Source organism: Schistocerca americana, chromosome X (assembly GCF_021461395.2).
Source record: "Schistocerca americana isolate TAMUIC-IGC-003095 chromosome X, iqSchAmer2.1, whole genome shotgun sequence".
Taxonomy (NCBI): Eukaryota; Metazoa; Arthropoda; class Insecta; order Orthoptera; family Acrididae; genus Schistocerca; species Schistocerca americana.
Genome location: NC_060130.1, coordinates 271,657,585 through 271,682,237, shown reverse-complemented (window position 1 = coordinate 271,682,237; position 24,653 = coordinate 271,657,585). Strand labels below are relative to the sequence as shown.

Genomic DNA, 24,653 nt, shown 5'->3' with positions numbered 1-24,653 from the left:
TAAACAAGACTACTCAGTGTTGGACATAACACACTGTAACACTAATGAAGAGTCTTTTAAGTTATATGTAAACCTGCCACTGTCTTGTCGTAATCTCTCAAATTGTGCAAAAGGAGAAGTTGATGACAGTCCCTGACCACTTTTATATGTGGTGGAATCTGCTGGATAGCAATCCCAAAAATGAAGTTGGGAAAATGGATACTTAGAAGGGCAAACAACACACTTTACTGGCAGATGACCATCCAAATAACTGGAATAATATGCAGTAGTTGCTAAATCATGTCACCATATCAATACACTGTCTCACTAAGTCATGTATATCAGTCCTGTGCTGCATCTGATTGTCCTCCTGTAATCAGATATAGATGGCCAGCATTGGTAATACTCAAGTGAAATCTAATTTCTGAGAATCTTACAGAATTTTGGATTGTAAGGAATGTAATTAGTGTAATGCCCAGTGTTTTTGGGCTTAATAAAGATTACATTTACTTCCGTAGAAGCATCAGAATCATCAGATGGACTGAAGGGTACATAAAAGTTTACTTACTCTTTTTCTTGGGGAATATTCCATAATTTCAGAAATAATGTGAAAATTTCAGTAGTGATTTCAACCTACAGTGTTTTGTTATTTAACATCCATTGCTTCCACTTCATCACTAAAGTTGTTCATCAGTCTACCATCCTATAGTTAGAGCTGTCATATCCTCAGGTTTTATTGTTACAAGTTGTTTCAAGCTCAGAAGGTACTCAGTTGATGTGAGATTCATAATAATTACAATCATTATCTGTGTGTACTGGAAATTTATGTTCGAAATTATACATATTGTTGTTATATTAATGAAGCTGATGTGCTTTTTTCTCTGAACAGATTCAGTTATTAATAATTCAGATACACTAAAGAGAAGGTCTTGGGATACATCGAAGTCATTTACTATGAGTCAGTGTGAAGATAAAGAATTTGATAACATCACTCATGCAAGCACACCAGCAATTGTCCGCGCAAATACAATAGACACTCCAGTGGCAGCATTACGAAAGGTTAATGAAGATATTCCAAGAAATGTTACTGAAACCATCACACATGATGATAAAGAAAAGGAAAAAACAAAAGAAAAAGAAAAAGATATCTCAAAACTTGCAAGACGCTTTAATAAACATTTTCGTAAAGGTGAGTTTTCTGCACAGAAAAAGTGTGTTTCTTACATTTCTTTCCAGTATCTACTAAACTTTGTTTATATAGTGCTGTTCAGTAGTAGCTGCTTTATCTGTCTTATGAATATAGTGCTGTCTTGTGGTGTTCACACAGCTGGGTAAGAAGCCAATGAAGGGAATAGAAGTGTGTGGAAAAATATGTAACAGTTATCTGATCCCATTGATGATAACAGGGTAAGATGTTTGGTGATTCAAGAAGTTATGGCACTGATGACTGGCTGGACTGGTGTAGATGTTTATGCTGTTTGACAAGCAGTACATTGATGGAAAAATTAACTTAGAGCAAGTGAAATGAAAAGACAACAGTTGGTGTTGGTAAAGAGAAATATGAAACATGTATTTGATTTCCAAGTGCATGCTTTTAGTTACAAAGTATTCAGTGCCATTCATTATATAATATTGAGGTACCTATTAACCAAATATTTGGTACTAATTAGCTGAATGGATGCTCCATAACACATTATTCCTGGACAGTAGTTTAGGGAAAAGACATGAAGGAAAAGCAGTGGGAAGAAGGAAGGAGAGGGGAAGCCATCTGGTGGAATTTTGCACAGAGCACAATTTAATCATTGCAAAGAATCATGAAAGGAGGTTATATAAGTGGGGAAGACTTGGACACACCAGAATGTTTCAGGTACAGTGTATAATTGTTAGACAGTTTTTCCAAAACCAGATTTTAAACTGCAAAATGCTTTCAGCAGATGATGCGGACTCCGACTATAATTTGTTGCTAATGAACTGCAGACTGAAACTGAAGAAATTTAGGAAAGATAGGAAGTTAGACTTGGATAATGTAAAAGAACCAGGGGTTCTTCAGAGTGTCAAAGGGAGTATTGGGCAGCACTTGACTGAAACACAGGAAAGGAATATGATAGAATGAAAGTGGGTTACTTTTAAAGATAAAACAACGATGGCAGCAGAAAATCAACTAGGCAGAAAGACAGTGTACAATAGAATCCGAGGATAACACAAAAAATATTGATGTAATCGATAAGAGGAGAAATAATAAAAATGCTTAAGATGAAATAGTCAAAAGGGAGTGTGGAAATCTAAACAATTAACTTGACAAAGTCCAAAGTGGCAACAGATGAATGGCTAGAGAACAAATACAAGTTTGTAGAAGCATGCATGACTGGAGAGATTGATGCCATCTATAGCTTACCCTCGTGAGAAAAGAGAAGCAGCTGTATGAATGTCTAAAGCTCAGATGGCAAACCAGTACTAAGCAAAGAAAGGAAAGCAGCGAGGTGGAAAGAACATAGAGAAGGACCATATAAGGGAAAGAAACATGAAGTCAGTGTTACGGAACGGGAGGAAGACATGGATAAAGATGAAATTGTAACACTTTAGGTTATTAACTGTATGAGCAAGTCAGTTATAATGTTACTTTTTTGACTGGATTTGAAATTTGACGTGTGTTAATGGAAAGTAACTGGACAGCATTTCATCACCTGAAAGGCTGTGTATTGAAAGGAGGCAACAATTATTCTGGGGGGAATCGAACCTACATTATTACATTTGGAAAGTAAATCTGTGATCATACAAATGAATATGGCCATCAGCCTAATTAGAGAAAGTAATTCCAAGTAAATATACTGCTAACAAAGTAAACTAACTGCTATACACGAATATGAAATCGGTTTGATAACACCAGCACATCATAGTATGTGTTGGCATACAAACTATTCATAAGTGAGACAGATAAATGATTAAAATGTAATGATATAGATAAGTGTTTAAAGTGTGATGGCAACAAATTGTTTCACACTAACGCACACTGTCTACTTTACAATGTGATTGGTAATGCTCATCACAATGTGCCAACCAACAGGTGGAACAATTCAGATATAAGGTGGTTCTAACACTTTACTGCTGAAAGACAGTAATTTTGAAAAAGTTACCAAGCTGTTATTTTAACTGACATGAGCACTCTTTGTTTTTATGGACTCTTAATCTGTTACAGTTTTAATCAGTTAGTGCCAGTTATTTTATCAAGTGCACAAATATTTGCAGAATAATTACTAAACCTTATATAAATTTTTACTGTAGGTTTATTAAGTCACAGATTTGATGTAGGGGAACCTAGAAGCTGTTGTTTTTACTGATTGGGTTTTATGCGAACACTTCTAATAATACACAGTAATAATACACACAGTCATAAATTCACAAACAAAAATGTTATTGCAAACCTGTAAAGTAAATCAGAAAGGTCTGGGCCTTTGAAATGTTGCAGCCTACATTTGTTTTCTGTACTCAACTATTTTACTTTGCAAAATTTAAATTCCGTGCAATGATTTGAATAGTAATTGAAATTTCAGACTTCAGTTTAGTATTTGTTAACAATTATTGTTTTACTGTGCTTTCCCTGAGGTACTTTGATAACAGTGTTGAACACTTCATAGAAAAGGTTCATTAATCAATTAACAAAGTTATTCTTCCCCAAGGTTAGCAAAACCTTTTAACAATATTGATTATATAGTTCATCAACTTTGAGAAAAACCTGGAATATCTCAGTAACAGGAAATAGACCCTCTGAAGGTAAATGATTATGGATAAACAAATATTCATGACATATTTAAAACAGGAAAACTTTTTGTTGGTAACTTCGGCATACTTCTGGTCCAAGCATGTAAATACAATGTTAACACCTACTTTGACTGAATGTGGTGGCATTGGCACTTTTCTGTGGCATCAGAGCAAAGCCATATTGTACAATCATGGCTCTTGATGTAAAATGCTCTTTGAAATATCTTCTTGGTGTCAGAATTTCCTGTTTCAGAGCAAATCAATAAATACCATCATATAACAACAAATAATAATCTGCATCTCAAGCATATTTCTTCCACTTTCAATGCAGTCCCTGTCTCACTAAGCACTCAGGATGTTAGTTCATTGGCTGCTGGCCACAGACTATATATTCCACAAAGATATCTCGCACTACTCTGTGCCAAAACCACCTTTCACACTTCACCTAACCTTTTTGTTGTGGAGAGACTTACTCCAGCTTTTATATTTCATTATACTATGAAAGAACATAGTTTTTAAAAATTACAAATTAATTCTGTTTACATAATGCTACAGAATTTCCATATGTTTAAAATCAAAGAACATATATAACATAGATGTTACATTACCCACGGGGAACATGGAGGTTGCTAAAAATTGTCATAATCAATAACAGGCATAAGTGTTACAAAATGAGAGATATAATACTCTGAGAACAATTTGATGGTGCAGTGCAATGCCTAAGTGAAAACAAGACATATGGAGTAGAAGACATTCCTTCAGAATTATTGAGATTTTGGGAGAATCGAGCATGACGAAACTATTCCACCCGGTATGCAGTGTATATGGGAGAGATGGGAGAGGAGAAATATCCTCAGGCTTAAAGAAGAATGCAGTAATTTCAGTTCCAAAAACAAGTCCCAACATGTACATACTAGCAGACAATCAGTTCAGTATCACATGACAGCAAAATATTAACGCAAATTATTTACAGATGAATCGGAAGACTTTAAGAAACTGATTCTGGATAAATCACTTTGGGTTCTGAAAAAATAAAAGAACATGCGCAGCATTGCAATTTATTTTAGAAGATAGGTTTTAAAAGGCAAAACTACATTTAATGCAGTTATAGATTTTGAGAAAGCTTTTGACGAAGATTACTGGAATACACATTATGAAATTCTGAAGATAGTATGGATAAAATACAAGGAAGAAAAGGCTGTTGACAGAAACCATTCAGTGGCATAAAGAGTCAAAGGGCATTAAAGGAAGTAGTTGAGAGGGGAATGAGACAGTGTTGTAGCCCACTCCCTTCCCCATTTTACTATCTGTACGTTGGGCAGGTAGTAAAGGAAAGCAAAGAGAAATTTGAAAAATGTGGATTTAAGTTCAGGGAGAAGGAATAATAATTTAAGGTTTTGCCAAAGATACTGTAATTTTGTCAGGGATACTAAAGAACTTGGAAGATCACCTGAACAGAACGTCTAGTGTCCACAGTGGTAGCAGAGAGGTTTCGCTATTTGAGTTGCAGAATATCTGATGAAGGTAGAAACAAACAGGTTACAAACTGTATTTGTCTGGAGTGTGGCCTTATACATCAGCAAAATGAGAACAATAAACAGTTCATATGGGAAAAGAATGGAGGCTTTTGAAATGTGGTGTGTAAAGGAATGCTGACAATTAGGAAATGGAAGCTTTTTAAATCTGGAGCTACAGAAAAGTCTCACAATTAGAAGAGTACATGGGATAACTAAAGAAGAGGTACTGAATCGAACTGTGGAGAAAAAGCAAAAGGACACATTCTTAAGTATGAATATAGGTGTGACCGCAGGAAGCAGGTTAAAATGGATTTAGATTGCAACAATTGTGCAAAGTGAAGGTACTTGCACAGGATAGACTTGCATAGAGATCTGGGTCGAACTAGCCGTTGGTGTGAAGACAGTAAGAACAACTGTTTTCAACTGAAGTGTACTCGTGTGCGATTCTGGCAGGCTTTTAATGGGAGAGGGTAGATTTTTATTTTTGGACAAGTTATGAACGAAAGGTGCCCAGTTGCATGTGGCTGACAAAATAAGACAGTAACTACCCTCAGTGTATTAATATTTGGTTTAGAAGACTACCATCAAACATTCTGAATTCAAAAACCTTGGCTATGATTTGGCTATGTCGTACTTTTGCTTTAAATGTTTTGGAAAAAACCATAATGTTGACACAATATTTTTCTAAGGGGAGACATATCCTCTTTGAGAGTAACAGCAACTGTCAATGAGTTAAAACTGATTTTTCATTCACAACTGCTAAATTTGGTAGCTGATAATGACCATTTCCTTCTGCTATAGAGGCCAACTTCATATATATTCAAGAAAAACGTGTAGATTAAAAATATATAAAACAGTCATTGTATCTTACTTTATTACTAGAGCTATACAGTTGTTTGAAATATTTGCGTAACACTTGAAGGCTGCTCCACAACCTTAGTTGTATGTGAAAAGGGGACTGGAGGTGGTGAGGGGTGTATGTTCACAGTTTCTCATTGTGTATTACTTGTGAGAACACTTTTTACATAAAACTGTCATGTTCTAGCTTATGCTAATTTAATTTCAATTGATGACCCATCTTGTCCTTGATAAGCTGTAGTTGTCCAACATAGTTCAGAGTACTGTGAGTCAGGCAACGTTTTTGGGGGGGATGTAACCTTTTGTGTTAAATGCAGGCCAGTAATATTGATCTCCCAAGCAACTTATTAAAATTCGTGAAGCACTTGCGCCAGTTAATCCAGCCATAATAAGGTAGATGGTGCAGCTTACAAGGGTTGTAAGAAAGGGAGCCAGGCAGAATGGGATATAGTGGTCACAACAGAGAAATCACTGTGAAGCAAGAAGGTAAAGCTAGATCAAAAGAATGGCAGAAGTCAGTGCTTGCATTTTACCAAAGTAAATAAATATAATAATATGGAGGATGTGATACATAGGCATCAACAGAACTGTTAGAAATATAAAAGTTTAAAAACAAAAACAGTGTGCTGCAGTAAGCCAGAGCTGCAGTCGTGAGGTGGCTCTCTGCATCAAGTCTTTCTCTTACTTTGTTTGACTTCTGTGGTTAGTTCCAACACCAGTAATTTGTGTGGATTCTGTAATGCTCGTTAGCATGTTGTTATAAAACAAATGTTGATAGTGATGCCTTTAAATTATTTATGTGTGCTGATTGTAAGCCCTCTTCGTATAAACTGCCACTTATCTCATTATAATTACTGATTATAAATTATCGTATTTAACTTCTTTGTATCATAGGTGATCCGAAGAATGAGGAAGCTATACCAGAGGTGAAAACTCCTACTGCAGAAGAGCGAATAATTATAGGTGGTGAAAATGATGATAAAAAAGTCCGTACTTGTGGGAATAAAACACCAGATTCTGTTATCCAAAAATATGAAAATAATACCAAAGAAGTAAGTAATTCTTAATGTATCATTATACTGTGCTGTCAGTAGGGGTCTAGAATGAGATTTTCACTCTGCAGCGGAGTGTGCGCTGATATGAAACTTCCTGGCAGATTAAAACTGTGTACCGGACCGAGACTTGAACTCGGGAACTTTGCCTTTCGTGGGCAAGTGCTCTACCATCTGAGCCACCCAAGCACGACTCACGACCCGTCCTCATGGCTTCAATTTTGCCAGTACCTTGTGCTTGGGTGGCTCAGATGGTAAAGCACTTGCCCGCGAAAGGCAAAGGTCCCAAGTTTGAGTCTCAGTCTGGCACACAGTTTTAATCTGCCAGAACTGCATGTTATCTGTCATTGTCTCTTTGCCCTTTGCACAGATGAGTAGAGTAGCTTCTTTATACTTGACTGCTTCACTCAGAAAAGTCCACAAGCTGTTAATCATTTGTTTACTAAGATGTGGAGAAAAAATGTGCAAGATGCAGTATCTGTCTAGGTCAAACCTAAACTTTTGACTTTTTTTGCTGTGCTTGTGCAAAATAATTTTACTGTTGTTTGTCTTATGCCGTATTTTTTCAGATTCTTTTAATGTATTTCCAGAACTTTGTCTGCTTGTAAAAACTTAAAATTCTGTGCGTAAAACTTGAATTTTAGTGTCTTGTGTAATTTTCCATAAGATGATATTTCTCTGCTTCTTAATAAGACAATTAATTAATTTGTTTCATATTTGAAATGATGTTCTACTTCAGTTTGTCATGAATACTGTTTTTCATGTGTTAATCATTGTTTCAGGAATTGATTTCAATAATATATAACCTTCAGCTCACTGTTGAAGACCAAAACAAGAAAGTGAAAGATCTTGAAGACTATCTGGATAATTTACTGCTGCGAGTAATGGAAACAACTCCTCGTATCCTCCAGAATCCGTATGTGAGTGTCAAAACAGAAATAGACTCTAGGTAGGCAAATAAATCAGTTGACGTGATAATTTTTACACCAAAACATATTTTTTGAGCAAGTGTTAAATGGCATGTATAAACATCAATATGTTTTAGTCATTGGCCAGTGGCAAACAGTTTTAATCAGGTTTTATAAGATACAGCTTATTAGGTTTTTATCTAGCCTGCTACTGAAAAGACTGACTCTTATGAAGCAATGTCTGTCCCTTCAGCCTGCTTCATGGGAATCAGTCATCTCAGCAACAATCTTCCACTGAAGTAGTTCATACAAATACTTCAGCTACCTGTAAACTTGTAGTGGAACATTGAATGACAAATTGTTGCTATCCCACTATTGCTGTTCAGGAGAACAGTGATTATCCTGAAAGTTCAAATGAAAACCTTTATATGCTATTTTAAATTGTGTTGTAGTGATTTTATTTTTGTGTGTGGAAAAGCAGTATTTCCTCATGCTGTAGTATTTTTAGATTATAATTCATGACCATATGTAAACATGAATGTTACATAGGATCTGACAGAAAACTGTTATTAGATACTTGTCTGTGAAACAGTAGAAAAGTAGATACCAGCTTTGTTTTTTTGTGCTGTGGTATGCAGTGAGGCTTTTTTATGAGTGCTTTTATGGCTTAAGACTGTGACTATCATTGTGTAAACAAGAAATCTTAAAATGTATTAATTGTATGACCACTTTTGCCAGATTATCTGTTTTTCATGTGTTAGTTTATCTGACATTGCGTTTTAGCCTGTGACACTTCATTGTGTCATATTTTTACATGCTTTGTCTTGACAGAAAAAAATGGTGAGTGGTCAGAGAAATAAATAGAGTAACAATTGAAGATAGTTACAAAGAACAAGTCTCCCTCTTGAAGAAAGGGCATATACTTTTCTTCTTGCCACGACAACTATGTATCTTCATCCCCAGTCACAATAGTGTGCAGCTTCCTGCTAACTTCATGTAGATACACAGGAAGTTAAATTCTCATAACTGAAACCAAAAGTTCATTTATTATAGCGTAACTTGTTAAGTAATTTGGTGGTCAATCTGTTTCTTAGGAGTGACCTAGTTATACCACCACAGATTTCTCTAATTTTTCTATAATATTGGTTGGCCCTGTCCCTGTACCTGCATTGCTATATGCCGTCCAGCAATTTGATTTTTTTTTTCATAGAATGACTTCATTGTAGTACATAATTTATTAGAACCATTTCCATCACTATAACAAAAACTTTATTTTTTAATTTCTTTATTCAGCTCTTATTCAATTTGAACAATATTTTTTTATGTATAGCAGTCTGCTATTTAACTGATTAGTTCACAAAATAAATGTGATATTGTCTATGTAAATGAATTTATCCTATCATAATAATGAATCATGAAGTGAGAGCTTTAATCTTTTTCCAATGTAAAGTTTTCAGAAACCTTGAGCTTCTACTTTTCCCTATTAAAACTGATTCAGTTTAGAGTAAATTAATGAACTGTACTACTTAAAAAGGATTTCAGTGAAAGCTCTCATCAAATTCTTGGCATATGTTTTATCTACACTTTGATTTGATGCTATGCCATATAGGTCTTGAACTCTGTTTTAAATTAAATTCCAATTTGTCAGTGAAAACTGTCCATCTGGTAATGCATTTGGCAACCAGAAAAACAAAGCCATGATGTTACAGTAAACTACAGCACCATAAATGGATAAAATGTTGTTCCGTATGTGTATCTACCTTATTTTTTTAAAACTATAGGTTGTGCGCTTACCATGTCCACCACTTTGGAACATTTACCTAATGTGGAAAAATTCCTTCTTTTGGGTTACAGGAACATGGTTTCTGTGAGAGAGCAAAGTATTTATTAAGAAACTACTGAGAATCCAGAAATACACTTACATTAGTGTCAGTTTCTTAAACATGATGATAGCTGCCAGCATCTGGTGAAGAAAATCTTAGCTTCTAGTATTTTAATGATTTAAATCTGTGATTTTAATGTATTGATACAGTGAAAAGTTCTTCCTGTTACTTTATGCTAACATTTTTATTGTTGTTATTTTTGCTATTGTTGTTATTTCTGTTGTTTTGTTATTGTTTTTGTTATTGTTACTGCTATTCTTTCTTTGTTACCATTCTTATATATTTTTTGTGATTCATTCACTATCTCTTCCTGGAAAACATAAGTGTTTATAAATCTTCCAAACTGGCATTATTAATAGATATTTCATGCCTCTTTGTGTATGAGGTTGCATGAAGTGAACATGTGTTAAGAACAGTCATTAATCTGATTTATTTTGTAACAAAAATAACACAGAAAATTATTTTACTGTAATTTGTTATTCAGTTCTTTTCATGAATTTTCCACCGGCATAATTTTCGCGATATATTATTTCCTTTACTTTGTAAATAGAAATGTTTTTCTCAGAGTGACAAACAAAAAAAAATTGAAATTCTTAAGATTTGAACCTCTTTGTTGTATTACTAGTTGTCTGTTATGTAATGGACCGAAGTTTATGTTGACAATAAATAATCACGTAGAGACTGTTTCCTTTTGCCCAGGAAGGAATGCAAATATTTCTCGGGACACACGTAATAGGTTTGCTCAGTTTTTATTCCAAAAATTATTACATAATAATCTTAAAGTTTGTGTATCTCAGGCTGATTAATTGTCAGCTGCAATTATTAGCAATGTCACTCATAATGGAAGATTTATTGTTTGTTCTATGCTTTTTAAAAGATAAGGGTTGCAAAAATCTGTCCATACTCAATGTGATGTTTGTAGAAAAATTGTCTGTCAGTTTTAGACAGTAACCACAAGCTGTAAATATTTGCTACTTTTTAGTGGTTTATGTAAACCTGTGTTTTAAGATGCTGTGTGAGAAAGCTTTTGAAGGTTTGAATGGTGGTAAGAAATGTTTTTTCAGGCTTATTATGCCCTTCCGTATATAGCTTATATTTTTGCTAGAAATGTAGTAGATTGATAAGCAATGCTCCTGCCAATAAGACTGAACATCAGAACTGGAATTATAATTAAATGAGAGAAAAATGTAACAGTAGTGCATAACTATACAGGTCATCTGTATACTTACTTGGTGGTATATCATATGGGCATACACACTATACGGAATAGAATCTTTTCCATTAGCCAAGAGTGCAGCATAGCTAACACTGGAAATTATTAATGTGTGTGTGTGTGTTTGTGTGTGTGTGTGTGAGAGAGAGAGAGAGAGAGAGAGAGAGAGAGAGAGAGAGAGAGAGAGAGAGCGCATATTTGGTAATGTAGCTTTAATTTCCAAAACAACGGTGAATTTTAAGACTTTAAATAGACTTCACTGCCTTTAAGTTTATCGGTAATAGAGCTTCATTTTGTGTCACCATTTTTCGTTATTCACTTCTGGGAAATTTTCTAAATCTCTCTCTCTCTCTCTCTCTCTCTCTCTCTCTCTCTCTCTCTCTCTCATAAAAAATATTACCTACAGGGAGACCATCAACACTGTTTGTCACTTTGATGATGGTATTGGAACTTAGATATTAGTATTCCTGGTACGAGAGCAAAATTTTAGAACTACTGGCATAAGCCAATAAGTAAGATACAGGTGGACATAAATCAGAAAATTAAGAATACTGAGGTAAACATCAGTTACAATTCCCACTATAATCTCCCTGTACATTGAGGTGTATACCTGTTTGTCCAGTAACCTTTTAGACTACCAGAGTAAGAAATATACAAGTATGAACAAATGAAAGTAGCTTACAGTTAGATCATACTACCTTATAAGATTCTTGGGGAGTTAAAACTTGAAATTTTGCAGCAGCATGCTTGACTTATTGGGGGTGGTGTGACACACCAGCATGCCCTGGCGTGGAGTGTTTGACAGTTTCGTTAAATGTCTTTTCAAAGCTTCCTGATGATGTTACATTTACAGTTTCGTCTTGATGCTGGAATCTGGTGAGTAAATGCTGTTATAATCCTGAACACTGCATATAATTTTCTTAACAGATGTATCCTTAGATTTATTCACGACCAGAACAAGATGTGTTTACTACATTGTGGATAGTGTCCTATGCTGGTAATGGTGAATCAAGGGCTTATTGTCATCTATTTTAATCATCATAGTGATTGGGATACTGCAATACCATTCTTTTGCTTCTGTGTGCTTAGTTCAATGCTCTCAACCAGTCTTGTGTTATAAGGTGTGCAATGCCATATGAATAACTGATGGAGCTGATACATTGTCTGTACACTTCTGTTTGTTTGGGTTAATTCTTCAGTCTGTTACCTCTGTTAATCTCTACTTGTCATCCAGTGTGATGTTCTTTTTTATAATTGTGTACCAAAAAACTGCTACACGCATTGTAAACAGTGCTACATGACAGGCAACCCTCACCTCACATAGGAAGCTCCTCTTTATGGATATTCTTTGATTACGTATTCTTTACCAGCAAGAAATGCATAAAAGAATGCTGCTTAAGAATTGTACACTTTCTCAGAGGAACTGTACATTTTTAAACTGCTGTTATGCTTTCGTAAACACTCTTTTTGTGTCAAATATCACTTGGCACTGTTCTAGTTAATATATCCATATCCTGTGGTGCCTAATTCAGACATTCAGCACCCCATATCAATTTGTTACTTACTTAATGACTTACTCTTGTTTTCCAAAAATATATGAACACAGATAGAACATTAGCATTTACTTCATATTGGTAGTTCATGCTTATGGCATTAAAGATGAATGAATATGCATGTATGATACACTTAGTGATTGAAATATGTGTATGGGAAACTACTCAATTCTGGAACCCAATTCTAGGCCATGTATAGTGTTAGTGTTTTGTTGCCTTTGTTCATTAGTAGACACCTAGGTAATGTTTAATCGACTTCTTAGATCCTGAATGTCTCAAAATGGGGTATGGGATAGTGCCAGTGTGGTACTGTTAGCTTGTATGTGGTTGATGAGACATAAAATAACATGTATATTGTAAACTCCTTCATGGTTCAGATAATCTCAGAACTGCTTGTAAGATGCAGATTTTAAATCTACTCTCCACGTAGATGGTAGCTTAAGGAGATGCATGTCTTACCTGCAATCCACAGAATTTGTAGAATGATTTTAGTTAGTGGATGGCATTCAGCTGGGAGGTGGATGAGATGACTGGCCCAGATGAGATGACTGGCCTCGATGAAAATGTTGAAAGAAAAGAACTGAATTAACGACTTTGGGGGAGGGAGGGGAAGGTCAGGAATCTAAAAAGAAATAGGGCAAAAAATAAATGAAAAGCAGAAGCAAAAACAGAAAAGAAAGAGAAAGAAAGAGAGATACATAATGAGTTGATAAGAAAGTAATCATATGGAACAAATAAAAAAAAAAAAAGAAACGATGTTAAATATGTGGTGACCAATATTCACAAAATGTCCAACTGCTGGAACTGATAATCCTTTTGCTGAATGCTGAAGAAGACAAAGAGTTGTAGAAAAATGTGGCAGTGTGATATTGTTTTGTTCTAATTTTAATTCATTTTTGGATCTTTTTTTATCAGTATCTTCATGTCCTGTCACCTGTACTGTTTTTCCTTTGCCATTCTTTCATTCCCACCCCACCCCCCTCCCCAGATTCTTTCTTAAGTTTCTGACTGAAGACTGTTAGAAACTTGGTTTGATAGGGTTTCTGTGGCTGTCTTTTATGCATACATCAACTTTTCTTTATTAGCATGACTTTTTATCAGAGTTAGCAGAGGAGGGTGAAATAGATAAACCCAAAGTAAATAATTTAGGAATAAAGGAGACAACTCACCAAATATAGCAGAAGTGTTGAGTCGACAACAGGCACACAAAAAAGATGGAAAAACTTGGGTATGACTGCCAATAGAGATTTTTTACAAAGACAAAATGAGGTGAAGTAAAGCTAATAGTGTTAATAAAATAATACAGTACAGATTACAATCAAATGTGTGTCATAACAGTATAGAACCAAAAATAAATCAACTTCAACACACTACACGAGTTTTTCCTTTTATAATAGGCATTTTCACAGTCATGTAAGAGTCTCACATCTCTTCTTGAAAATGTAGAGTAATGTTATTAAAAAGCAAAGAAAATAATATTGTTGTTTAGAAAGTTATTCTGAAAATAAATGACACTGCAGTTAAAGACAAAAATCAGTGCAAAATTTAAAAATATTCGCCTGGCCAATTTTGATTTATTTGAAGGTGTAAGTCATTAAACTGGAATGTCAGTTACTATTCAGTGAGTTGTCTCCTTTATCCATAGATCATTCTGCCAGAACTTTCCTTACCATGTTTATAAACCTAAATTAAGTTACCAATTTGTACTGCAGTTCTTTCTTCTTGTAATACTATATGTGGACCAAATGCATACAACAGCATTTGGTGACTCAGTTTGCATTTGCGAGACCAATTCACTGATTATTGGTATGGGGTAAACTCTATAGAGAATCTGAATTGTTTTTCAGTTATGGTTTGGCACATGTCTCATGTTTGAAAAGAGAACTTGAATAGACAGAAGTGACATTTGTATTTTGTACAATTCTTTATTAAAAAAGTATTTTTTTTGAGTCATTGTTTAAAATCTGCATTGTGGTTGTGGTTTGAAAGCTTCATATTGCATTTTTGCAGGTTGTTTGTAGGATGAAATTCAAATTTTTGTTGCTTGGATTACTGTTGCCAAACTGTAATTGCAAATACCTCTTTTTGCATCTGTTGATGATTTGCCAGATTTTCTGTACTTAGATACTGGATGTAGGAATTTGTTCATCTTCCAATAAATTGTGAGGCAAATATATATCCATTGTTGTCATCTTATGTTAATTTTGTTGTGAAACAAGCAGTGCAACACCTATAATGTAGTTTTCCCTATTTACCAACTTGCCTACACTGTCTACATATGAGCTAATTTTCAGTCTATAGACTTTTCATTGTTACATATATCATGGAGCAGCATCTTTATTTGTCACACTAAGGCCCTTTGTAGTGTACCTTTTAAAAATCTACCAATCACAGTAAAATATGTTAGATAAAAGTTTTATGTTAGGTGTACAGCTGAAAACAAATCTACATTTCAGATAAACTGCTTATATTGTGTCCTCCCTTGTGCCACAATGATTTGGCAAAAGATGGCGCTCTTGATTCAGATCTCAGGTTTGAAACATGAATTTAACTATCAACTATGGAAGTGGATAAGTCTGTGATATAGGATCAGAACCAAAGATATCTAAATATAATTTGTCATAAAATAAAAAGCATGCTAAGAAAGCACTCTAGGCAGCTTTAATATATATTTTACAGTAACATAAATTTAATACAGCCCATTTAAATATCATTGTCTCAAAATTATCACACCCATTTTCTTCATCTTCTGTCCAGTTATAGCCTCCTCACATCATTTGGTGTCTCTCTTTGCTTGTTTTACAGATTTACTTATGCAGTTTGTTGATACTATGTTCAACTGTAGTTCTCTCATTTTGCATCAGTTATCTATTAAAATATCTCTTCATTTTCTTATACACTGTATTTTGACAATGATTTGTATGCTGGACTTGGGGCATATGAAGTTTCTGGCATAAGTGACTGAGTTGTCTTATGTTATTTCCTAATAGAACCTAATTTCATCTCTGTTTTACAGCAAAACACCTTGTTTTTGTCGTTTGCTCAAACAAATATGTATTTTTGTGTGGAACAAGCTGCTGCATTTATATTCATTACAGATGATTGTGATGGAGATCACTTATGTAGGAAATTCAATATCGCCAGCAGCAGCAACACATGGGACATTCCCATCCACATCCTCCTTTTCTTGTATACAGAAATTATTGCAGAATACACTGGCTAATTTATGAATTATCTTCTGTGATATGTAAAAAAGTGTTAAATGGAAAAAAAAATTTTTTTTGCTATTGTTAGATCCCTTTTTTCCCCTGACACATTACATAGCATCCTCATCCTTTTAGGACTCATATGATTAACTTTATAGGATGATTGATTTGGCCACAACTTTATTCTTTGGAAATATTAATACCCTTCACAACAATTGTGATTATCTGCAAAACATATGTATGATACAAAGGTCAGATTATCCAAGAGGATAAATGAGTTGGGATAGTCGGGACTGATGACCTTTGCTGTCTAGTCCTTTCAACCTCACAAACCAACCAACCAACCAGTTGAGATAATCCTAGGAATATGTAGTATATCAGTAGTGTGTGTGACCAGTTGTGGTGGAAGTTTTGTAGAACTCAGGTAATACAGAGGATATGATTGGGGGGTTTGAATCAGATCCTACTCTATGGATGGAAATATGGATGCAGTTGCAATCTCTGTGTATGTCTCTGAGCAAAAGGAAGATAAATTATTGATTTGAACAATGAAGTTCAATTGCCACTTTGACTAGCATTAAATGATTTATACCAGACCAAACAAACTGACGATATACAATTATGACATATGCAATTATAGATGCCCGAGGGCTAGATGATAATGACAGGCAGCTTCCAGTTTATATTTAGGGTAAGGTAATAAAACTGGATTCTGTTAGATGTGCAGTGAGCTGAAGAGAAAATAAATGAAATAGCACTGAAAAGTATATTTATATAGAGAGAAGCACTATTTAAAAAACCCAAAAAATATTAAGGAATAACATAGTTACTGTGGTGTCACTGAATAATATTCTTGTTGCGTTATGAACATGTGGGTGTTTTATGTTTTGTTTTCAGTTAACCGATGAAAGTATACTCCAGTGTAGAAAAAAAGTGTTGAAATCGATCTGGAGATTTGTAGTGTTATAAAAAGTTATTAGCTACTGATTATTGTCTGAGTCACTACATTAGCAGAGATTTCTTTACTCACATAACCCCCCCCCCCCCCCTCCGTCCCTCCCTCCCACCACAGATAGAGGAGCAATGTGTGGTTGTGTATATTAAAATAAAGGTATATATTTTTAAAATGTTAGAATATCAGTATACAAGTGCTTAGTGTATTGTCCCAATTACTGTTATCCTTTATACTTGGTGTTCTTCTTGAAAACAGCCTTATCTGTTAATGACCTTGTGATGGATAGGATGTTTGTAATCTTTTCTTCAGAAAGATTCTTTTTTTCATAAACAGTAGCCATACTCTCTCACTCAGTATTATTTGATAGCTGCTGTTTATTAGTTAGAATTAGACTGTGAACAATAATGGTATCAGCAGTTACATTTGTTCTGTCTACTTATTGTTATATAATGCATTTTGGATACTGAGCCATGGAGAATTTTTGTCCTTTTAATTCTCTTGTCTCACTGGGCAGTTTAGGTTGCAGAACAATTAACAAATGCCTTTATCTTAAAATGTATTCTTATCTTTCTAATTTTCTTACTTATGCCCATATAGTATAGAGGAAACAACTTCTGCTGCTTATGTTGAGGTATACTGAAATATGTTGCTTGCCTCTCATTGTAAATATATTTGAAAATATATAAACTGTTACGTCAAAGTTTTGGAAGACCAAAACAATATATTCAGTCTCAAAACTTAATTTTAGAATTTACACATTGCATTGAAGAAGCCTGAATGAATGCCAGCACTTTCATTTGGTAAGTCACATCATCTTTGTTTTTAGATATATTTTTCCTACGTGGAATATTTCCCTCTATTATAACCATATATATATATATATATATATATATATATATATATATATATATATATATATATATATATATATATATATATATATATATATATATATATATATATATATATAAAAAGCTGACTACTGATTGTGCCATTGTTTACAGTCTATCTCAGTATTATTTCTGCTTTAGCAAAATACTTTATTTGTTAGAGATTTTCATGTTTCACAATCATACCTATTGTAAACAGCATATTAAACTATTTATAAAGGATACAAAAAATACAGAGTCTAATAAATCAGTGCATTGAGGCCCACTTTAATGAGCAAGTTGCATTTTATGATGATTGTCTAATCAGATTGTGCCAGTAAATCGCAAAGTACACGTTCTCGCCGAAGATTCTCTACAGGATAATCTTGGTGAATTAATGTGTCATAAGCATTATTCAGGGAATGCCTTATAACTGGCTTCAAAGTATGTCAGGAATTAAACCCATTTAAATAACTGTAATTTAGCTCATTAAATATGTCCGCTTGTAAAGATTTATAATAAATTTGCATTGTTTGCTATACTATTAAATTTTGGTGAGGATAAATGTTTCAAAAAGAAACAGTATAAAGATAAAAACGGAAGTCATTAAGGTGGGCATCAAAAGATTTACACATGAAACAGTGACTTAATGGTTCTCCATTTTCGGTTTTGGTACAGTAAGAAATTCCTGATTGAATATTCTTGGCTTATCAGCTGAGTAACAGTATTGACTTAAGCAGTTTTCAACAAATTTCCTGCTCATTGGGTGTTTAGACACCTTCTTCGTCTAAAGATGATGAGCAAGAAACTTGTCAAAAAGTTGCCTCAAGAAGACACTATTTCTTGGACAATAACCAGAGAAGATTTCATCAGTGGAGTTTGCTGGTAACACCTTCATTCTCATTAATAAACTACTGCTTTAGATGTCTCTCTATTTTGTTAAGTATGTCACAGCTTCTCCCAGTGATTTAAATGGTTTTTATCTGTCAGTACTAGGTTTTAGAGATTGTGAAAATTATTTTTTTAAATAGCTGCAATCATTTTGTGAAAACTGAATACATGTGCAAATGTATTAATATCCGTATTTTTAATGAACTGAGATGTGAAAAGGAACAGTAGAACTGTGAGTGTCTTTTCCACGTGCTTCCCTTTGCCACATACTAGTTTATCACATACAAAACCTTAGTTTTTAATGAAGTATGAACTTCTTTATAGCATATGACTCAACACTTTCTTAATGTTGTTTCTAGACAGTTTTTGCAAACTGTGTTAACGGGAGTAAAGTTGCAAGAAAAACTAGTTTTCAGTTGTATTGTGAGGAAGTATAGTAGCTCTCCAGGAACATGAAGCACATTTATCACAGTTCTAGTTCTTTTGACCAATCAGACTGGTGTGTGATTCCACTGGCTAGATAAACCTCATGGAATTGTGTCCCATTTTTTTAGTAAAAGAATGTTATATTATCTTGATAGCACATTCAGTGCTATAAGAAGAGTTTGAGACAGTTGGGTTCCTATTTACATACCTTTTGCTTCCATTTCTGTTTTCTTTTCTCTTAATGTACAATGTTGGAGGTAGTGTGCACAGTTTTCAAGACTCACATGATGACACAAATTTAAAACAAGATAAATGTGTGTGACATGAACAAGGAGTTGGACAAAAATTAAAGCACGAGGCAACTAACTCATTATATCAGCTTCTTGCCATATGATATTTAACCATAACTGTGGCATTTATAGTGCCTTACAATGTTGAATTGCTCTGCTGACTATAAAGAGTTACATAACATTTTATGCTAATCAAAATGCCATAAATTGAAAAATTCATGGTGATAACATGGTTGAGGTAATATCTGACTGTTACTAATTTGTATAAGAATTTGTGTATGCTCTGACCAACATGTATGTTCATTAGATTTAAGTGCCGCATTTCTTACAAAGACATTAAATAACAATGTAAAATAGTATTGTCTTCCATGAATGTAAAAAATTTAAAAAAGTTTTTATTTGGTGAAGAATATGTTTTGATGCAATGTATATTTTTATAGGAAATAAAACTGTTACTAGCAAATTTGTGTGAAATTTTTGCAAGATATTTTCCTCAGAAACATTAGTATTCACCTTCAGTTGCACTATTTACTTGTGATTGAGAGTCTTCAGATAATTTGTCCCACCATGATTTAGCGTTTGAATAGCTGTTGTCAATAACTTAGAGTGAATCCTAGTGTGTCTCCTTCTCCCAAGTCGCAGCTGATAGTCATTATTATTATTATTATTATTATTGTCCAGATATGCTAGTACTATATTAAAATAAAGAGTCAACAAAACCTTAAACTGTAACCTTCCTTTCCATAGTTAGTTAGTTTCTTCCTTTCATGTTCCATGGATCATTTTGCATGATAAATTGTCATGATGTGGAATGAGTCATTTTACATTCATATTGCAAATTAATTTGTACATTATTTGTACTCTAAACATCACCCTATTTTTTCCCCATGAAATGAAAATAACATATACAGACTGAGTTAGCAATTCCTACCCACCACCTTTTACACATTACAAACATAGAAATTCTTCTATGGAATAGGAGGAGTTGTCAAGGAGCAACTTTTTCAATTTACTTTGAAATTTTACCTTGCTGTCTGTTACGAATTTTATATTGCTGGGTAAGTGGTCAAAAATTTTTGTTGCAGTGTTGTGCATCCCTTTCTGTGCTAAAGACAACCTTAATGTTGAGTAATGAATGTGATTTTTTTCTTCTAGTATTGTAATTATGTACCTCATTGTTCCTTTTGAACTGTAGTGGATTATTTACAACAAACTTCATGAGGGAATAAATATACTGTGAAGCATTAGTCAGAATGCCCAACTCCTTAAACAGATGTCTACAACATGACCACAGGTGAGCACCATGTATTATTCTTACAGCATGTTTTTGGGCAATGAAGACCTTCTTTCTTAAAGATGAGTTACTCCAGAACATTATTCAATATGATGTTACTGAATGAAAATAAGCAAAATTGTCAACTTACTGATTTCTCTCTCCCCAAAATTTGCACCGAGCGAGGTGGCGCAGTGGTTAGCACACTGGACTCGCATTCGGGAGGACGACGGTTCAATCCCGTCTCCGGCCATCCTGATTTAGGTTTTCCGTGATTTCCCTAAATCGTTTCAGGCGAATGCCGAGATGGTTCCTTTCAAAGGGCACAGCCGATTTCCTTCCCAATCCTTCCCTAACCGGAGCTTGCGCTCCGTCTCTAATGACCTCGTTGTCGACGGGACGTTAAACACTAACCACCACCACCACCACCACCACCACCACCACCACCACCACCACCCAAAATTTGCTATGATTCTAAGTGCAAATGTGGCTGAACTAAGTTGTTTTAGGAGTTCCAAATGTGTTTTTTCCAGTTTAAATTTTCATCAATATGGACACCTAAGAATTTTGAAGTTTCCACCCTATGTATTATTTCATCACTATGTGTTACACTTATCACTGGTGCAGTACCCCTAGAGGTTCAGAACTGAATATGATGCGTCTTTGTGAAATTCAGGGTCAGACCATTCACAGAAAACCAGTAAATAATACATTTGAGAACTTTGTTCACCATTTCTTCCATTTCTGTATATATACTGGGAGTGATTACAATACTGGTATCATCTGCAAAAAAACTAATTGTGCGTGTTGTACATTAGACGGTAGGTCATTTACATATATGAGAAACAATAGTGAACCTAAGATTGAGCCTTGGGGAACCCCATACATGATTTCTTCCCAGTCAGAATTATGTCCCTGGATTCTGTTGCTTGGATTACTACTAAGTACGAGGGTAAGTCAATTATCTGCGAAGTAGTTATAAAATTTTATTGTAATCAAATAGGAAATTTACAAGAACATCATATTTCTACATAGTCTCCTTGTGTTTCAATGCACTTGGTCCATCATTTTACAAGCTTCCTGCTGCCCTCATAAAAGAAGATTCTTGGTCGAGCCGCGAGCCAGGAATGCACTGCTTCTTTCACTGCTTCGCCTGAGGCAAATCAACGGCCCCTTAATGCCTGTTTGAGTGGACTGAACAAATGATAGTCAGAAGGGGCAAGATCGGGACTATATGGAGGATGATCCAGTACTTCAAAACTGAGTCTCTAGAGCGTTTCAGCAGTGTGGGCAGCAGTATGCGGACGGGCACTGTCGTGCAACAACACAACACCTTCTGACAGCAATCCTCGGCGTTTGCTTCGAATTGCAGGTTTTAGCCTGGCAGTAAGCATTTCACTGTAACATATACTGTTCATTGTTGTGCCTCTTTCCCCATAATGTTCCAGTACTGGACCTTGTATGTCCCAAAAACCCATAAGCATCAGTTTTCTTGCGGACGGGTGGCCCTGGAACTTTTTCTTCCACAGCGAATTTTTCTATATTTCCTTTCCATACTGTCCTGTTTACTCTCCGGCTCATAATGATGGATCCATGTTTTGTCACCAGTAATGAACCTGTCTAAGAAGTTGTCCCTTTCATTACCATAGTGATCCAAATGTTTTTTGCAGATGTCCAAGTGCTTTTGTTTATGCAACTGTGTGAGTTGTTTTGGGACCCATCTTGCACAAACTTTATGAAACCAAAGTCTGTTGTGGATGATTCTATTGGCAGAATTGTGACTAATTTGCAGACAATGTGCCACTTCGTCAATAGTTAATCGTCTGTCTGAGAGAATCAATTCACGTGAACGCTCAAAGGTTTCTTCATTTGTGGTGGTAAACGGTGGTTTGGCTCCTTCATCGTGCGTAACACTTGTGCGACCATTTCAGAATTTTTCTTTCCATTCATAGACACTCTGTTGTGACAAAGTACTGTTCTTGTACTGTACCAAAAGTCTTCGATGAATTTTGGCCCCTGTTACACCTTCTGACCACAAAAAAACGGATGACTGAACGTTGCTTTTCTTTGGTGCAAATAGAAAGCGAAGCAGCCATGATTAACAGTATGGCAGTGATGATGAAACTAACCTAGCAGCTTGAAAATTGCCAAGGTTTGACAATAAATAATCAAAGCATGCGTTATCAACGTAAAATGACAGTACTACCAAAATAAACAAAAATATAACTAAATTGTGGATAATAATTGACTTACCCTCGTACAACTTTGTCCATTCTTTTAGTTAGATATGACATGATCCATTGGTTGGCTATACCATCAATCCTATAAAACTTCAATTTATGTAGGAGTATATATCAGATGTAGGAGTATATATCAGAAAGATGTGATGGCTTAAAAGAACTACTACAGTAGTATTTGATGGAGTATGGATGTTATGCCAAATATGAATAATGATGATATGAGTAAGAACATGAAGTATTAGATTAATATAGTTGACTTCAAAAAGCAAATTTTGTGACATTACCCTGAAAATTACTTTGCACAAAGGAAACAAATTGGAGCACTACTGATTAGTATTAACTTTGTCAGTATTGACTTTATCCCAAATTTATTTAACAAATATTATAACAGCTTTCAAGTTAGACCAGAGAGAAGTAATTTGTAAAATGCTTAAAGGGGCCATCTTATACTGTGCCATATTGCTTGGTAAAATTAAGAATAAAGCTGGCGTAAAGGGATTTCATATGAAGTATCTTTCAGTCTTCACCAATCAAGGGCACATGCTACGATATCAACAGAAAGGTGTAATGAAAAGGGTACAAGGACAGAAAACAGACAGAGAAGTAGTTATTGAAATGAGCCAGAAGGCTGAGTTAGTGGTCTTTGGACGTAGAGGCAGAGGAATGTTACAAAATTATAATTTCAGATAGGAGTAGGTTTCCAAGCAGCGTCATGTGGGACAAACAGGAAGGGCGGTAGAAATAAACTGAAGAGTAACTCAGAATCATTTCTTGGGTAATGCTCAACAACAGAGGGTTCCCTCAATGCACTAAATTTTAAGAAACAGAATTGTTTTCACAGTTTATTGACAAGAGTCTACAGAGATACTGTAACATGGAAATGTATATTGGAGAGAGAAATTGCAAAAAAAATTGGTTAAAGTCCAGGACTTTAAAACAGAACCTTGTATTTCATGGGCCATTCAGTTGTCAGTTAAGTTATCCAGGCTTGACTCTCAACCCACACTTACAGTTTCAGTTCTGCCAGTCCCTCTCCTGCTTTCCAAACCCTATGTAGGCTCTCCTCCATATCTTGCTGGACTAGCACTTGTGGAAGAAAAGCTATCATGGACAAATGGCATAGCCCCAACCTGTGTGTTGCACCCGCAATGAATCTTTCACACTACTGCAGAGTCTGCATGGATTGTAAATTTTCTCACAGATTAAAAAGTGTTTGGTGGATCAGGACTTTAACCCAGAACGTTGCTGCCTTTTACAGGTAATGCTCTACCAACAGAGATATTGGATAAATGTTTCTTGGATCTTTTTGCTTAGTGAGATTCATTTGTGTATTCAAGCTTTCAATGACTTTCTCTGTTGTCATTTGTCGGGTTCATTTGTCTTACTAATAGGCTGTTTGGCACTTTCATATGTAGTTGGCCAAATTAAGTCGTGAAGACATCACACAGTCACGAAACTGCCATATGCTATCAAAGATTATATCAGTGTCTACAGTGGAGGATCGAACGCTGATAACTCAGCTTACATCTCTGTGAACTTTCAACATTGAGCCCCCATCTCCAAGCACCATTAAAAATATAACTGTTGTCCCAGTTGAAGTTTTGCTCATTCTGATCTCAAGAGCTCCTTGATGACTGAATCCCTGTAGACCAGGGCTTCCCAACCTTTTCAGCTGGCGGACCCCTTCTTCAGTCAAAAATCCATGGCAGATCCCTATTCAGTCAAGAGCACAGTAACTTTAAATTTAAATTTCAGAGTGAAACCCATGGGAACTGAAAGCT

The 24,653-nt window shown here is 35.0% G+C and overlaps 1 protein-coding gene across 2 annotated transcripts in view; it reads left to right on the top strand.

The window, feature by feature from the left end:
- Nucleotides 1-10,417, top strand: part of LOC124555528 (rab11 family-interacting protein 1) — a 105,986-nt gene extending 95,569 nt beyond the window's left edge. Inside the window, exons 9-12 of one of the 2 annotated variants that reach the window (XM_047129482.1) lie at nucleotides 869-1,168; nucleotides 7,008-7,165; nucleotides 7,948-8,085; nucleotides 9,928-10,417. In XM_047129482.1, the coding sequence (XP_046985438.1) occupies nucleotides 869-1,168; nucleotides 7,008-7,165; nucleotides 7,948-8,085; nucleotides 9,928-9,975 (644 nt within the window). In that variant the 3' untranslated portion in view covers nucleotides 9,976-10,417. Of the gene's footprint in view, nucleotides 1-868; nucleotides 1,169-7,007; nucleotides 7,166-7,947; nucleotides 8,115-9,927 lie in introns of both variants that reach the window. The other variant, XM_047129481.1, reaches the window with a different exon arrangement.
- The last annotated feature ends 14,236 nt before the right edge of the window (nucleotides 10,418-24,653 follow it).